At 38.0% G+C, this 17,354-nt stretch overlaps 1 protein-coding gene across 1 annotated transcript in view; it reads left to right on the plus strand.

Annotated features, from left to right (window-relative positions):
* The first annotated feature begins 413 nt into the window (after positions 1–413).
* TPP2 (tripeptidyl peptidase 2) overlaps positions 414–17,354 on the plus strand; it is a 47,668-nt gene continuing 30,727 nt past the window's right edge. The window contains exons 1-12 of the mRNA XM_054380732.1: positions 414–575; positions 6,575–6,703; positions 7,763–7,858; positions 8,210–8,314; positions 8,792–8,916; positions 9,622–9,785; positions 11,783–11,937; positions 12,912–12,988; positions 13,512–13,639; positions 13,976–14,075; positions 16,006–16,154; positions 16,288–16,403. Of these exons, the coding sequence (XP_054236707.1) occupies positions 414–575; positions 6,575–6,703; positions 7,763–7,858; positions 8,210–8,314; positions 8,792–8,916; positions 9,622–9,785; positions 11,783–11,937; positions 12,912–12,988; positions 13,512–13,639; positions 13,976–14,075; positions 16,006–16,154; positions 16,288–16,403 (1,506 nt within the window). The remainder of the gene's footprint in view (positions 576–6,574; positions 6,704–7,762; positions 7,859–8,209; positions 8,315–8,791; positions 8,917–9,621; positions 9,786–11,782; positions 11,938–12,911; positions 12,989–13,511; positions 13,640–13,975; positions 14,076–16,005; positions 16,155–16,287; positions 16,404–17,354) is intronic.

Consider the following 17,354-nt stretch of genomic DNA (forward strand, 5'->3'; position numbering starts at 1 on the left):
GGACCAGCAAGTCGGAGAGGCGCCTCCCAAGCGGCTCCGCCACCACTGCAGTACGTTGCCACTGCGGCTCCGCTCGCCCCGCTTCGCGGTCCACGCGGCACTGCGAACAGTGCACAGCGCACACCCCCGGCTACCGCTTCGGCGCAGCAGCCCGGCGCGGGTTCCACGACGTGAGGCACATCGCCTCTCTGATTGGTTGCCTTTACCGTGGGCTCCGCCAGCTCCGCGCCCGTATTGGTCAGTTTAGCGCCGATGCACTAGTGCTGCGGGACGCGGAGGGTGCACCTCTTCGCAGACTAGTGGAGTGACACGGCGCATGCGCCTTCTCCTGGCCTCGCCTGTCCTCCCCCGGCAGTCACCGTTGTTGGCCGTGCTTTGGTCTCCCGCGGCCCCATACCCTCCTCTTTCCCGCCATGGCGGCTGCCGTGGAGGAGCCTTTCCCCTTTCATGGCCTTTTGCCCAAGAAGGAGACTGGCGCCGCTGCCTTCCTTGCACGCTTCCCAGACTTCGATGGGCGGGGAGTGCTACTGGCTGTGCTGGACACCGGCGTCGACCCGGGGGCGCCGGGCATGCAGGTAACGGGCAGCGAGGAGGAGCCGCCCCAAGTGACGGCCCTGAGTCACGGCGGCGGGTGGGCCTCGGGGGACCGCGGGGGGCGACACTGGCGGGGAGCATGTGGGCCCTGCCGGACCGTTCCTGTGGAGTTGTGGCGGGTGGCAGCTGTGCTCACGGCGGGACGAGTGCGGGGACGGAGCGTTCGTACGGACGCGGCCATTGCCCCCGGTCGGCCTGAGGCGTCGACGAAAGCAGGGGAGGCCCCTGAAGGGCTGTTCTGGGGACTTGTTTGTTTGCTTGCAGTTGCCGCTAACTATGTATTCGCGTGAGCGTGGGCTCTTCGGGGAGGGTGGAGGAATCCTGTAGACGGGCTTCGCACAGGTCACTTCGCGTGTTTGTGCAAGGGCTCTCCTTTTAAGCCATTTAGAGTAGTTTTATGATACTTACATCTCTGTCTGTCATCTTTCCCCTAGAAGTCATCATAAAAGAATACTTTGTTAATCCTTAGCATTACTTCAACAGTAGATAGCTTGAGGCTACAAGCAGTGGCTTAGCTCTTTTACATGAAAAATGTATTTCTGGCAAAATTTGCATACCTCTCTCAGTGCGCTTTATTGCAGTAACAATCTGTCTCAGTTTTGGTTCTGCCAGCTTTTGTGTTTGTTTGCTAGCTTTGTAGCTCAAACTGCAGTGATTGCTGTTATGCTCTCGATCTCAGTTTTGTAAAATATCTCTGTGTGATTTTAATTTTGGCATTTCTCACTACTACTGTATTTATTTTAACTCTTACCTCTTAACATTTCCTAGTTGCATACATTTGTACATGGGTTTTTATGTCACTACAGCTTCCAGTTTATTGTCAGCATGTTTTACATGTGCTAAAGGAAGCTTTGAGAGTTGTATGCAACTTGCTTGGATACTGTTGTCTTTTTTTTTTTTTTTTTTGTTAAATCTTAAGCATCTCCTGTGTTGGTTTCTGCCCTTTCTTTGGCACTGGCACAAGATAGGTGACCTAGTTCAGGGGCCTAACCTTGGCAGATCATTAGTTTTGTTCTGAATGATTCTTTATGGGGTTCATGTAGCTGAAAATGAAGAGGGCCGGTAGGGTGGAAGTAGGGACTGGACAGCTGTAGCTTCAATTGATTTAATCTGAAGTGGAATTCATGTTTTTGGCAAAAGCTATGGGTAAGTGGAATAGCAGTTAGGAAGCTTAAAGAAAACTACCCCAAAAGCAAGCAAGATAATACCATAAGCAGACCAGAAAGTAGTAAAACACAACTAGAAAGATATGAATATAAATGGGATGTTCATAGACTCGAAGCTTCACATAAAAAGCAAAATAATCTAAATCTCTAGAGGTTATAACTGTGAAGTGCTCAACCCAAGACCAAAAAAAGTATGAGTTTATGGGCAGGTGAGAGGTTGTGTTCTGAGATAGGTAACTCAAGGTTCATAAAGCATAATAAGGGATATTATGAACCCTCATGATCCCAGTCTTGGCCATAATAGTGTTCTTCAACCTATTTTCTTTTGTAGAGCATAAAAATTCAGGTAGTGAAATAAAAATTTGTAGAGGACTTTGAGGTGGGTTAGGGAGTGGGATTCATCTTGCAATGGATGAGAGAGTGAGTGTGCAGGGATGTCAGAGAAAGATGTAAAGAAGCTGTGTGCTCTTTCCATGCTGCTCACTTAATACACTTGACTTAGGCTACTTGCTAAACTACTACTTCAGAACAGGGAGGCTTGCTGTGCAGGAGTATGGCAGCTGGAATGGAGACACAGACAGTGCAGAGTCTTTAGAATAGCTTTATAAGTGTTTTTTACAGCAAGAGGATGTCCTTTTGCGCTGTGGAGCATTGAGCAGTTTGTTTTGCTCCCATGGCAGAGGACAGTGTCCTGGGCACAGACAGCAACACAATTGTACTGCAACAAGTAGTGTCTAACCTGGGGTTAATTACTATTTTACTTTTTATCCCTGTTTTCTCTGATGCTCTTTTTTTTCTTAATTGTCAATCTTATCGTCAGTTCTTGGCCTGGCATGGAGTTAGAGTTTATGCAACTATGAGTCAGTTGCTTAAATGAACAAGAAGGCATTATATGTGGCAAGGTTATAGGTATTACAAGTTTGTGTTCAGGTTAATGTCAATTATGATTACATGCCAAAATGAGCTACCCTGCTTTGAATACAGTGGGGTCAAAACAAAACACCTCATGTTTTGATTCTCCTTGGTGTGTAATTCCTGGGTAGGGTTCCTTTGCTTGTTGATATTACACTGTGGTTTGTAAATACTGATACCATAGAAGTATGGCATGCAATTACCTGCTGAGGGATAAAAAAAGTTGGGAAAAGAGTATAACAGGGAAGTACCATTATGTTTACATTCCTCCACAGACACGCTCTGCTATAAAGAGAACAGTTAACTGGATTTAACAAACCGTCAGTTTCGGGTTTTTTTTTATCAGTTTGCTTGCTTTTCCACACAAAATGTTAATCGAATTTAACTTTCCTTTTCTTTCTGAATCTTTTGTTGCCAGTGGCCTCAAGGCAGCTCTTTTCACCTGTCTTCCATTGCCTTGCACTTCATCTGTTGATGCCAGCTATAAAGTTCAGTTTATTTCCTTCATTTGTGTTAGTTTTTTTTTACCCGCTTAGTAGAATCTATTTCCTGTTGTTAACCTACCAGGTCATGGTTCATAATTTCTCATTAAGGCATGGCAGCTGATGAAATTTTAGGTGGGCAGATAAGATATGCTAAATGAAGTGTTGTGGCTGTGTGCATATAGTTTTTGTTCAACCCCACCCTGTCCTTTCCCTGTTGCTGTTGTTGCTTCTTGTTACATTTCATGATACATAAACCAGTTCACCCACTTCTTGCAATTTTGCCTATTTGGTGAAGTGCTGTTGGAATTATTATTTACTAAAATTAGCTTGTACTTTGAGGTCACCTTTCAGCAATAGCAGCTACTTTGGTTTGACTTGGTTTTCAGCACTGAGTTTAAAAAAAACTGCTTGAAAATTACTTTATTTGTGATGACAGTCAGCTGTCCCGTGACCAAAGTGCTGAAAAACTTGTTCATCTCTTATTGCCACAATAGCTGTCAGCTGGAATTAATACCCCTGTGTGGTCTGGCAAAAAAAATGCTCAAATGCATCAAACTTTGCCTTTAAATTGGAATTGTTACAGATACTAGTGGTCCTCTACTTCTTTAATACTGATGAACTTCCAGGGTTATTCGGATTATCTTTATGGTGCTCAGTTTACTAATTTGTTTTATGAATAGTTAACATGAAACAATAAAATAATTTTCAGTTATAAAGTAGTAGAGTGTTTTTTCAAATTATATTAAAGATAGGATTAGGGATTTTGTTGTAAATACACTATAAAATGTTTTTATTGTCTACAAGTTCTTAATTTTTTTTTTAATTCTGATGCAAAAGGTAACAAAAATACACTGTCTGTCTGTAATGGGTTCATTACTTCAGTAGTTTTCTGTACTTACAAGAGAACTGATCAAGTTCCTTTTATATTTTTTCAATTATCTTTTTTAACCTCAGTTGAAAGACTTGAAAAGGAAAACCCAGCTGAACTTAAGTTTCACTGTAGCATTACTACTTGTGGGTAGTATGCCAAACAGCAATTCATGTCAGCAAAAGAAGCCATATCAGTTACTTGAAGCAAATGACCGTGAACCTGTCTGGATCACTGCTCTTAGGAACTGAACCTTGGACCTTTGCACCTGAAAGTGTGTTTCGTGTTGCTGATCAAACAACAATGATTCGTTGATTTTAATTGACAGACTTGTGTGTGTGGACCTGCAGTTCAGCTAGGATATAGAGCCATACAGTGTAGGAGTTGCAAATTGTCTTCCTGACTAGGAAACAACTTTTAGAACTACCCAGGCTTGCTGTGGCATAAATCTGTGTCTGGCCACCTGTTGCAGTATACAACTTGTGTAGTTCAAACACGTCACCTTGGATTACATCTCATTCTTATTTTCTTGTGCTTTGATCACTGAATAATTCATTTTGATTAGAGAATACTGAAAACTGTCCAGTTCTGATAATCTCAGGTTTTGCTTGCAGTTTCTTTATTATTGAAGCAATTCTTGACTTTTCTGTGAGTGGAGACTAACTTTTGAAGGCACTGATTACATGTATGCCCGCATATTGTATTTCCCAAGTAAATTTCCAAAGTGTTGATTGGTAGATGTTTTACCAGGTTTGCATGCTGTAACATTTTTCTTAACTGAACATGAATTTCTATGAACAGAGTTACAGTGTTTGCTTCTGTGATGGAAGTTCTTCCTTAGTAAACTTCTTCAAAACTGTATTTGTTACGTGTTGGGAAATTAAATTCATGTCCTTTTTGTTTGCTATGTGTTTGGGATTTGGTGGGGATTTTTGGATTGTTTTGTTTTTCCTGCTGTTTAAGCTTGTTTTTATTTGAGAGGAGATTGCTTTTTAGTTTTCTGTTTGTTGGGAGTGTGTGGGGGTGTAAGTTCTGTTTGACCTTGGAAGTACATACCCCTATTTGTTGAGGTGGGATAAACTTCTTGTCATTTTGGCAGCAAGTGACTTTTATGAAATAACTTGATTATGTTCTTAACTTCCAGCATGTGAGTTTGTAATTCCAGAGCATGATTTAAGCAAAACTACCTCCTGTGTATGTTATCTTTAGCATTAAATTGATAGAGAATAAAAGCAACGATACCAAATATTTAAGTGGTGGAAAGCAACAAATGTTGCTGCTTTTCTGAACAAGAACTTTTATTCATTTTCAGTGTAGTTAGTGAGTAGGAGATGTTGAGAAGATTATTTTTTTCTTTTTTAAATGAATCTGTAATGTAGGACTGTGAAAATAGATTCGTATGGCGAGTTCATAGAGCCGTAGAATAGTTTGAAGAGAGTTTTAAAGGTCATCTAGTCCAGCTCCCCTGCAGTTTATGGGGACATCTTTAGATCAGGTTGCTCAGGGCCACATCTGACCTGATTTTGAAAATTTCTAGGGATGGGGATTCTACCACCTCTCTGTGCAACCTGTTCCAGTGTTTCACTACCCTCAATTTTAAAAACATCTTCCTTACATCTGATAGAAATCTATCTTCTTTCAGTTTAAAACCATTTCCCCTTGTCACAACAGGCCCTGCTAAAAAGTATGCCCCCATCTTTCTTAGAAGCCCCCTTTTAATACTGAAAGGCTACAATAAGCTCCCCCTGCAGCCTTTTCTTCTCCAGGCTGAACAACCCCAACTTTCTCAGTCTTCTTCATAGGGGAGGTGGTCTATCCTTCTGAATTCATACTACCTTTCAGGAAAATACTACTGTATATTACAAGAAGGTAACATTGAATATTTTTGATGAATGTTAAAAAATTATCTTAATTGTACTCTTGGTGACTTAGTCAATTCTCTTTCTCCTTAGCGTGGTAAAAATACTCTTTATTAGGTGTGTATAGCCATAACTTCTAGCGTTTCAGATGGACTAAAACATGAAACAGAGTCCTTGAAAGATGAAAAGTAAGATGATGGTAACTTGTGTTCATTTTAGGTTTAAGCTCAGTTAAGATACTCGGGTTTGTGAGTACTTTAGCATGTACTTCAGCACCTTTAATTTTGTTAAATTTGTGCACTCATTACTGTAAGTTATGGCCAGAATGATGGCGTGAAAGCAATGAAGCAAATAATTTGAACACAAATAGTAGTTTTGGGAATTTTAGGCTTGGGTTTTAATTGAGGTTCATATGCTTCATTGAAACAGTGTTTTTACTTGTTTTTCTTCTACATCCTTTATACAAGTGAGTTAGTGAATTTGTATAAATGAGGAAGATAGACTCTTGCTCTTAGTTCATTAGTTCATTGAACATTTAACTAATTTCAAGTTGGCTTTATGTCTTTCAGTTAAAAGTTGAATGCTTAAGAGTTATTTGATGTTTTAATGAAGAAAAATAAAAAATACACTTATTTCCATACCAAAGGATACTCAACTATATTTTCATGTTTTCTGTGCTCATATTTTCAGATTACAACTGATGGGAAACCCAAGATAGTTGATATAATTGACACAACAGGCAGTGGTGATGTAACTACATGTACTGTTGTAGAACCTAAAGATGGAGAAATTACTGGTCTTTCTGGAAGAACTTTAAAAGTGAGTATTTGATGGTACAGACACACCACTGGACATCTGTCTGTCTGTCTTTCACGTTTAGCAACACACTTAGCACCTTCTTTGCTGCAGAACTTGCTTCCTTTTAACCACATCTTATCCAAAACTAATAGTACATTTGTTTATGCGAGATTGATATTTCTTCTACTTTTCCTGTGTCTTTATACTTAATGCTCTTTATAACTGAAAAGGTTTGTGCACGGCGTTTTGTCAGTGGCTTCATAATAATTTAATTATTCAAATCAGTATCTGATAGACTTCTGGAAGTTGGATAAGGAAAATGTGCTAACATGCTTTAAAAATATCAGACACAAAATACAAGAATAATCTTATTGACTTTGTGGTAAGTGGTTCTAGAGACTGGAAAACCTGAGGACTTAATTGTAGGCTTGCTGCATTCTCACTATAAGTAGTACAGAAAAGCTGTAGGCTTTTCAGAAAGATGTGATGAGATCTTGGTTATAGAACTGCTGGTGTTACTGACATGTTCATGGAATGCTTGAATTGATGTAATAATGGTGATCTTTGGATCTTTCTATGTTACCAGCTTCTGAATTTTGCACTGAATATCATTGTAAGGGTGAATCTGTTGCATTGTTTTGCTGTTGTTACTACAAATAGTGGATGTGATGTAAGTTAAAACTGGAGCAAGATATGAAATGAGATACTCGGATGTTTGTCATGACCTCTAATCATAATGCCCCTTCATGCTAGGGTGCTTCTTTTCATACATAGTTCTATCATTTCCCCAGACCTTTACCCGATGAAGTCACTGATGGGCTGTATGTTTTTAGAGTATCAGGGCAAGTGATACTTAATGGCGTTCAGTAGGCAGTGTCCCATGAATTGATTTCTTTGGAACTTTCCAAATTGTCATGTCATGTTGTTGAATCTCAGTGTAGTAGTTACTGTCATGGAGACAGGAAATTAATGACCAGTAGTTTGTTCCTCTAAGCTCTCTTACACAGTGTTGATTTTGGTAGCTTTGTTTGGTTTTTTTACACCATTAGTTAACCTGTTTCTGAATTTACTTTTCTGTAGATTCCAGCAAACTGGGTAAATCCTTCAGGCAGATATCACATTGGCATAAAAAATGGGTATGATATCTATCCTAAAGCTCTTAAGGAGAGGATTCAGGTAAGGAATTGCATTTTGCTTCTGGTGTATAGTCTTATTTTACTGTCACAATAATTAATTTTTTTTAGGAAACTATAGTATGTGATTTGCTAATATATGTAGGCTGCTCTCCAATGCTTGAGTAGTATTCTTTCACTGAATTTTGTTCACTTTTGAGACTATTAATTTTCTTGGTGATTATTTTTTTTCAGAGCAGCAGAAGGTGACCTGGTGGTTTTCCTCAAAGTCTGGTCCATTGAGGCATAAAATTACTGATAGCCCTTTCTTTTTTTTTCTGTGTAGTAATTGACAATTATTTATTGTATTGAACTTTTTTTAGCTATTGTCTGAAATTGGATTTTTATTTTACAGAAAGAACGCAAGGAAAAACTCTGGGATCCAGTTCACAGACTCGCTCTAGCAGAGGCCTGTAGGAAACAAGAAGAATTCGATGCTGCTCATAGCTCTCCCTCCCAGGTTTGTATAAGTCTAAATAAATTTGTAAACTTGCTTGATGAAGTTCGTTACTGGCTGAGAGGATTAAAGTGTATTATTAGATGGGTGAAGAAAAAAGTGATTATTTTGGCAAATAACTTCCTAGCATATCTTCTCATGCTTTAAAGTTTATATAAGGATGGTTGTTTGATTTGCTCAGTATTGTCAACTATGAAAATGGTATTACTTCAAATACTTTTTAGTGTATTTTCAGTAAGTGTTGTTTTTAATTTAACATGATCTTTTGTAGAAATAGTTATGCATAATATGCCAAAAATAAATAATATGCTTTTGAAAACAAGTGAAATTCTAGGTGTTTGTGGGTCCTAGGATAGTCTTATATTCTTTATGAAGTAATGGAGCACATGTAGCATGACAGAGTAATATAGGATTACCTATATTGTGATAATTTTTAAGATACTCTTTTCAACAAAAGTACTGTTTTTATTGCATTATTAGGTAAATAAGCTAATAAAGGAAGAGCTTCAAAATCAGGTGGAATTGTTGAATTCTTTTGAGAAAAAATACAGCGATCCTGGCCCAGTGTATGATTGTCTGGTATGGAATGATGGTGAGACCTGGAGGTAAATGCCTAAACTTGTCTAAAATGTCATGTCCTACACGTAAAACAACACCTGGCATTGAAGACTGGGATAAGTTTTAAATCTACTGTCTTTATAGAGGTCTTAAGTATTGTTTGCTTTAATCCTGCCATGTCATTCAAGTTACTTGACAAAGTTCCGATCTCAAATGAAGATGACATAGAAAGAGATTTTGTTAAAGACAGAATGATACAAAGTGTAAACCTCTGAAATTTTCCTTTGAGGTAGAGTAAAACTGGTTTGAATATCCATTGGTGATGGGAAGGAAAAAAACAACCCAATACAAAGTTTAAGTCTTTGCACAAACTTCATGATGTAATATGGCGCTTTATGACTGATAATATGCATCATACAAAACAGTGGCTGAGACTTGAAATGTTTGTGTACCACACTGAACAGTTAGCTCTAGTAAACTTTCTTCCTTAAAGAAATTGCCTAAATTTCCTCATGCTTGCTTTCCAAAGACAGATTTATTTGAATTTAAGTACTATTTGAAAATTATTTTGAGAAACTAGAAAATATTTAAGTGTAGACAACCAGGCTTAAAAATACTGGCTTATGAAAGATACCATAAATACAGAATCAGACTCCTTGAAGTTTTTGTGGTACTCTGATGGAGGGGGGGGATTAGGGGAATAACTGCAAGTTTACGGCATCTCAAAAATTATCCTTTTTTTTTATCCACAGAGCCTGCATAGATACAAGTGAGAGTGGTGACTTAACTAACTGTACAGTGCTGAGAACCTATAAAGAAGCTCAGGAATATGGATCTTTTGGAACATCTGAGATGCTGAATTACTCTGTGAATATATATGATGATGGAAACCTTCTTTCTATTGTCACAAGTGGAGGTAAATGAAAGTAACCTTAAGAAAATTATGCTGCTGAGCAGATCACATGAAAAGAAACAATTTTGTATTGAGTCTTGGTTCTGATACTTGGGATGGCTCAAGTCAGCTGTCTTAGTGTTCATTACTATGACAATCAAGATCAGTATTTAGACTTACTGAACTAAACCTATAATTACAGCTCATTACCAAACTTGCTTCTGTTTTTCTGTGAAATACTGTCAGCTTGGTGTTCATATGCATCTATACAAAGAATGTGTATACGTAGGCATTCTTTCACATATTCATGCATCCTAAAGCCTAAAATAGAAAGTGCCTTTTTTAGTTTTGTTTCTTCAATAGAGGGGGGTGATTAATTTTTAGATGTTGTCCTTTGTGCTTGTATAATTTAAGAATCTTAAATTAAACATCCATAAGCAAAAGGGATACTAATCTTTATTTTGGTTTATCCAAACTTATTTGTGATAGCAGGGGTCACTATAGCTGTATGTCCACCCTCATATGTGTATTCCTTATAAAATCATGTCTTGTTTTGGAAGCATCCTGAGTGTTGACGTGATAAAGATATCTTTGATTAGAAAAATTCTCTTAATTTCTTCCTGAAACTGTTCCATATCAGTAGAACTAAAGAAGCAGTTCTAATTTCTAAACTGATGGTAATTTTTTTGAGAGATTCTTTCTTTTGTACTTCCATACTGCTTTATTTCTATTTTTTTCTTAATCTCACTGAGTCATCTCAGCAATAATTTTTGTAACTTTGAGTAGGAAGCATTGAGCCTCTTAACTTTTGTAAGTGGAACTAAGTTAATACTTCCTTTCTGTTTGCCTGCTGCTTCCTTTCTCCCCTCAAAAAGTTGTTTTATTTTGAAGATTGCTGCTGTTTGCTGGCTTTCTTTTTTCCCTTAGTAGAATAACATTTATTTAATATGTGATTTGAATCCTGGGCTTATTTTATATAGTCAAAGAATTATTTAGGTTAGAAAAGACACTTATATCGTAGAGTCAAACTGTTAACCTTGCACTGCCAAGTCTCAACTAAACCATGTGCCTAGGTGCCACATTTTAAATACCTCTAGGGATGGTGATTCAGCTTCTTACCTGGGTAGCCCATTCCAGTGCTTGACAACCTTTTGGTGAAGAAATTTTTCCTAATACCCAATATGAGTCTTCCCTAGTGCAACTTGAGGCCATTTTCTCTTGTCTTACCACTTTTTGCTTGGGAGAACAGACGAACAGCCACCTCACTACAACCTTCTTTTGGGTAGCAATATGTATTGATCTCTGTTCAGAAAGAGAGAAGGTCTCTTCTGAGCTTTCTCTTCTCCAGACTCCAGTTCCCTCATCTGATAGTCATAGGACTTGTTCTCTAGACCTTTCAGCAGCTTTGTTGCCCTTTTGTCAACTCAACATCCTTCTTGTACTGACAAGCTCTACAGCCTCATCAGTGCTGAGTGCAAGGAAACAATTTCCTTGGTCCTGCTGGTCACACTGTTCCAGGATGCCAGGATGTTGTTGGCCTTCTCGGCCACATGAGCGTGCTGCTTGCTTATATTCAGCTGACTGTCAACCAGCACTTGCAGGTCCTTTTTCTGCTATGCAACCTTAGAGCCATTCTTTTCCAGTCCTGCAGGCATTGCAAGGGGTGGTTGTGACCAAAGTAGAGGACCTAGCACTAGACCTTGTTGAACCTCATGCTGTTGGCCTTGGCCCATTGATCCAGCTTGTCCAGGACCCTTTGTAGAATCTTCTTACCTTCAAGTAGATCAGTGCTCCCTCACAACTTGGTGTCTTCTGCAAACTTGCTGACAGCACACTCGATCCCTTCAAATATTAAACAGAACTGGCCTCAGAGCTGCGCTCTAGGGTATACCATTTGTGACTGGCCACCAACTGGATTTGTGTACTTGTAGATCAGTAAGTGAAAATTGAGTGGTAGTGTATTAAATTGGTATAAATGAAGTTCACTAAACATACAGTGATACAACTTTTCATTTGCTTAGGAGCCCATGGAACACATGTGGCTAGCATTGCTGCTGGATACTTTCCAGAAGAACCAGAACGAAATGGTGTGGCTCCTGGAGCTCAGATTCTTGCAATCAAGATTGGTGATACGAGATTAAGTACAATGGAAACTGGCACTGGTCTGATAAGAGCTGTAGGTATTTTACTGAATAAAAAATCTCAGCAGTGTGACTTAATTATAGACTATTGTGGCACCTTTTCTGCCCTACTTAAAAGTCTGTATTTTTTCTGGTTCTATAGTATTTACAAGGAAAAAACCCAAACCCCTCCATCTGGGGAAAAAAAAATCCAAACTAAAAATTACCCAACCAAAACCAACTACAATTTATTTTTAAATTCATCTTAAGAATGTTTTACTACAAAACAAGACCTCTGTTGCACAGTAGTTTTCAGATTGATAGAGTTGCAGTGTGTCAGGCTAGCTCAACACACAGGTTAAGTTACTTGTATGCATATCTAAAGTTCATTATGCTGTGTTGTGACTTTTTTTATAGCTACTTGGATAACTCTAGAATGCTTAAATCTAGAATAGACATTAATATCTACCTGTGTTACTGAGTTTGTTTTAACTGTGTTTCTTAAGAGAGGAAAATATCTTTCCTTTGTAAGGATGAAATGAAAGGCCTGAGACCTTTTCCATATACTAAGTTGATGGGGGGAAAAATTACCAAGATGAGGAACCGAAAAAGGAAAGCTGTATTTGTGGCCCTTAGAATATCTTGCTATAGCAAGATATAGGCATATAATGTTTTTGACTTCATATATAATTAAACCAAACTGCCCAGGAGAGGAGACTTTTGCTACTGAGAACAAATATTGGAGACAATAGTAATGATGCCTGCAGTTTTCTCTTAGGGTAATGTCCTAATTTCTTTGTGTTCCAAGCTGTAATAAGACTGTTCAAGTAGTGGTTGGTTCTTCACTGGGAAAATACCACTTAAATAATTACATTTACTTCAGTGAGTTACTTTCTTTCATAGAGTCAAAAGAAACTTACACGTTTTTTTTGATGTGTGGCAGATCAGTTTAAGCAGATGCTTTTTGCCATTCTTTAAGTGACTTAGTTATGACTAGTGTGGATTTTGGCTTTTATTTTTACTTCATCAGATGATAGAAGCAATAAAATACAAGTGTGATCTTGTCAACTATAGCTATGGAGAGGCAACGCATTGGCCAAATTCTGGGTGAGTACTACTGTGACTGATACAAAATATTTTAATATCATGGAAGTGGAATTATTTGATGAGCTTTGTGTAAGGGAATTGTCAGTAAGAATGAATTGTCCAGGTCCAAATGGTTCATATGCATTGAACTGGAGCAGTTTACAATTTTAACTTCCAAAAGTTAAAAATAAAGTTCAGAAGTTAAGTAAACTTTGAAGTGATACTGGTTTATAGTACAAATATTATTTTAGATTAATAACATTTTCGTTATTGAAATGACAAAAAAAAACTCCTACAGATTAAGTGAAGACCTAATATTGCTACATAACTATCACTACTTTCACAACTAAGGCCTTTCAGGTTTTATTTGTGGTTAGCTTCTGTACTGGAACGGCCTCTGCTGTGTGTGGGAAGTAGGCTGCATAGTATTCCTTGCTCTGTGACTGGTCATGGAGATTCTACTAGAAATGGGAATTTTGATCCTGTAGGAAGAAAGAAATATTGTTGATTAAATGATGACTTCTTCTTTTTTTAATTACGTCAGGAGAATTTGTGAAGTAATTAATGAAGCAGTGTGGAAGCACAATGTAATTTATGTTTCGAGTGCAGGAAACAATGGCCCTTGCCTTTCTACAGTAGGATGTCCGGGTGGAACTACATCTAGTGTAATAGGTAAAAAATTTGCTTTGAAAAATTTTTTTTTACAGTATTCAGTTTCAAGAAATGTACACTGTGAATGCATTCTATTCCAGTTGAATGAAAATGAAGGTTTGAATTTTACATGGTTTAGTATTACGCAGTATGGCCATCAACATTGTTACTGTATAGCATGCTGCTTTTATATTTGCTTTGTTAAAATATCTAGATTTAATGAGGTGGGAAATGTGTATTTCCATTTTTAAAAGTGAAGTAAAAATTCAGCTCTTTGAATTTAAAACACAGAAATATTTTGGTTTTGCTTGTAATAAAAATAATTATAAATCTAAAATCCTTGTATGTTTTATGCAGGTGTTGGTGCCTATGTATCACCTGACATGATGGTTGCTGAATACTCATTAAGAGAGAAACTGCCAGCAAATCAATATACTTGGTCATCCAGAGGACCTAGGTAGGTTCTTCTAAAAGAACAAATTCATTACTTTGGGGTTCAGGTTATGTAACTGAAAAACTGAAAATTGGTCATTAATACCAGAATAAAAGTATTTCTCAACCATGGGAAGAGCATAGGTAGTCTGCTGTTCTTGGAAGGTTTTTGTATGTTGGGCTTAGAACTCTTGTGACAGGACCACTGAACTACCTTGGCACAGCCTGTATGTATTGATAAGGTGTACATGATGAGTGCAAACCTATTTGGAGGTGAAAAACGTTTGATAAGTTGTTTGGATATTTGTTCTTTTTCTGAAATATTTTTCAGGGTTTTTTTTTCCTGTAGCATTAATTTAATTAAGTTAGTGTGGTGAAGTTAACTGCACTGATAGTGTTAAGGGTTAGAAGAAGTAATATTACTGCAGTGGTGTTAATTCTTGCTTCAGCAACATTGCTTTGATGGTGCAAATTACTGAGGGTTTTGCTTGAGTGTGGTAGAGGTGTGACTATGGAGGAGAAGGTATTTTTCTGCCTAATGTTATAGAAAACTTTTCAGAGGTTTATAAAAGATAATTTAGGGGCAGTGGAAGCTCCAGTTTTTATTTCATGTCTCAGAAACATTTGATAGTAATGTGGTAGACAAAAGAAGAAAAAAATGTCTCTCTCTGAATTCTTACCTGTGTGAGTCTTTGGAATTGCTCTTGTGAGTTGTGGAGTTACTGTATGATGTCTTTTGTAGTTTAGCCCATGACAGTATTGGGTGAAGGAGAACATAAAAAACATAGCTTGAGATTGGTCCTCGGTTTATTTGCTGTTTGCATAGCAACCATTAGGATTAGCCTTTAAAGTTAAGGTGTCATGGTGTTTGTATATTTACAGGCCTTCAGCAGAGGAAGGGAGAAGGATTTGTAATTAATATTGATACTCACACACATATATAGAAACTACATTGTGTGGTTTGTCACTTTGCATTGTAAAATAGAATGAGCATTTGTCAGCTGAAAGGCTCAAGTCTGGTCAAAGAAAGATTCTTTTTTTATGTAGGGTGCAAGATGCGGGTGACTGGAGAGTTCATAAAGCTTTGCTAGAGCAGTATTGGGGTAGAGGATCAGTCTGTCTCAGTGAGCAGTGGAGGCTTTCAGGCAGATGTGTGGTACATTGCTTGGCCAAAGGTGTTATGATAGAGAAGCTGTTGTTTATATAGGGCTGTCATAAAATATGTCAAAATGTTAAACTACCGTATCTGACTGAGTACTCTGATTTGAGATGGATTTTAGACACATGAAGCTGTTAGTGTGGGATATAAAATCCTGAAAATACTCTGCTGCTCCACAGAACTTAATAGCTCAGGTACAGAGCTATTAAGGACTGCTCAAGGACACTTAGGCAGTACAATCTGTGTCTACCCAGAGCAATGACAATGGAGTTTTACCTGGTCCATGCAGCTGAAAACCAGTTGCTTTAACTGTGTGACAGGTACTCACTCCATTCTCCAAATACGCTTGGGCAAGAAGGAAAGGTGACCTGGGCTCAGCTAATCCTGACCCACCTCTTGACATGGTGTATTTTTTTTTCCTCTTCTCCCCTTGCTCTTCTTGTCTCAGGCAAAAATAGATTTTTTTTTTTCTAGAAAATAGTAACTATTAAATGGGTTATGTAGAGCACTAATTAATGTACTGAAGTGTTTAATAGGTTTGTTTGTGTGCATTTTCTAATTCAAATCCTCTAAGATATTCTGCTGATTAAACTGAAGCCTGGTGAACAGGTAAAGGATGATCAAAATGACATTTTTTCATTTTTAATTACTACTTAGTAGCATGCTTTTTCTTGGATTTAATGGATTTAGTGAAGTAATATACTTGTAAATGTTTCCTAAAGCTGAAATTAATTTCTTTTTGAATGCATGGAAGAACAGAAAAACCATGTTTTCAACCTCTGTGTTTTAACTCTAGCACTGATGGAGCCCTTGGAGTGAGTATCAGTGCCCCAGGAGGTGCTATTGCTTCTGTTCCAAACTGGACTTTGCGAGGAACACAACTCATGAATGGCACATCCATGTCTTCTCCCAATGCATGTGGAGGCATCGCGTTGGTATTGTCAGGTAATGTGCTACAATGCTAAATGTACATCTGTAGTTTAAAAGAGATTAGATATTTTTTTCCTCTTAAAAAAAAAAAAAGGCTATAACTTAATTTTTTTATTGTCTCCAATAATACCCTTATTTTTAATTTCAGGACTCAAAGCTAATGATATTCATTACACTGTTCATTCTGTCAGAAGAGCTTTAGAAAATACTGCAGTGAAAGCTGAAAACATAGAAGTATTTGCACAAGGACATGGTGTTATTCAGGTATTTGCTAGGGAAAAGTCCCCCAACATAATATGAATAACTGTAAGTGGAAAACTAAATCACAAAAAAGGCATCTCTCTAGATGAGCTCACTTGGTTTGCTCCCATGCTACTTGATTCTCTGGGCTGGTTGAGGGAGAACGTAGTGGGAGGGGAGGAGGAATGAGACCTTTCAGTTTCTGCATGCAGTTACTGTAGAATAAATGTGGAGTAGACACATTCTTAGACTGATCAGAAAAGTATGTGGACATGAAAGTGGGATGTAGGTTTTTATCACCCACATGTGGATTTGGGTGCCTAAATTTTGTCCTAATGTCCAAATATGTTTATGCTATTGTCAGAGAGAGCTGAACTTGTTTTGTGCAGACAGAAGCTGGAACTATAAGTTTTGGGCAGCGATAATGTAGAGATACCCACACTGTGTCACAAAGCAGTGTAGCCGCAATTGTCTGATGACTTTGCTCTGGGCCTGTACTGGAAATTCTGAGAGGTCATTGTGTCTGTGGGCCTTTAAATACGTTGGAAATCTGTGATGTGATCCTTTGTATGACGAAGACACAGCAAATAAGTCTCCCTGTGCATAATCTTAGATTCTTAAAGAGCTGTTGATTTAATTTTTCTTCTGACATTCACTCCCATGTTAGCCAGAAGTACTGAGATCTTGCTCTCATCCTTAAAGATGGTAGATATTAAATGCTTAGCTCTAGTAGTTAATACCTGCTAAGTACATTTATAAGGAGGCTTCAGTGATAAGGATGCAAAGACTCTGTTAGTTACAGGCAATAAAGATACGGTTAAACTGCTGAGATTGCACAAGCTACCCAAGCTAATTAAATTTTGTAAGCATTTTCCAACATCCCTATCAAAAAAAAATCCAACCAACCAAACAAGATCACATTGTGACTGAAAAGTACAAAATATAGTCATACCCTATAATTTAGTTGTCTGTGAT

This window comes from Indicator indicator, chromosome 1 (genome assembly GCF_027791375.1).
Source record: "Indicator indicator isolate 239-I01 chromosome 1, UM_Iind_1.1, whole genome shotgun sequence".
NCBI classification, from domain to species: domain Eukaryota; kingdom Metazoa; phylum Chordata; class Aves; order Piciformes; family Indicatoridae; genus Indicator; species Indicator indicator.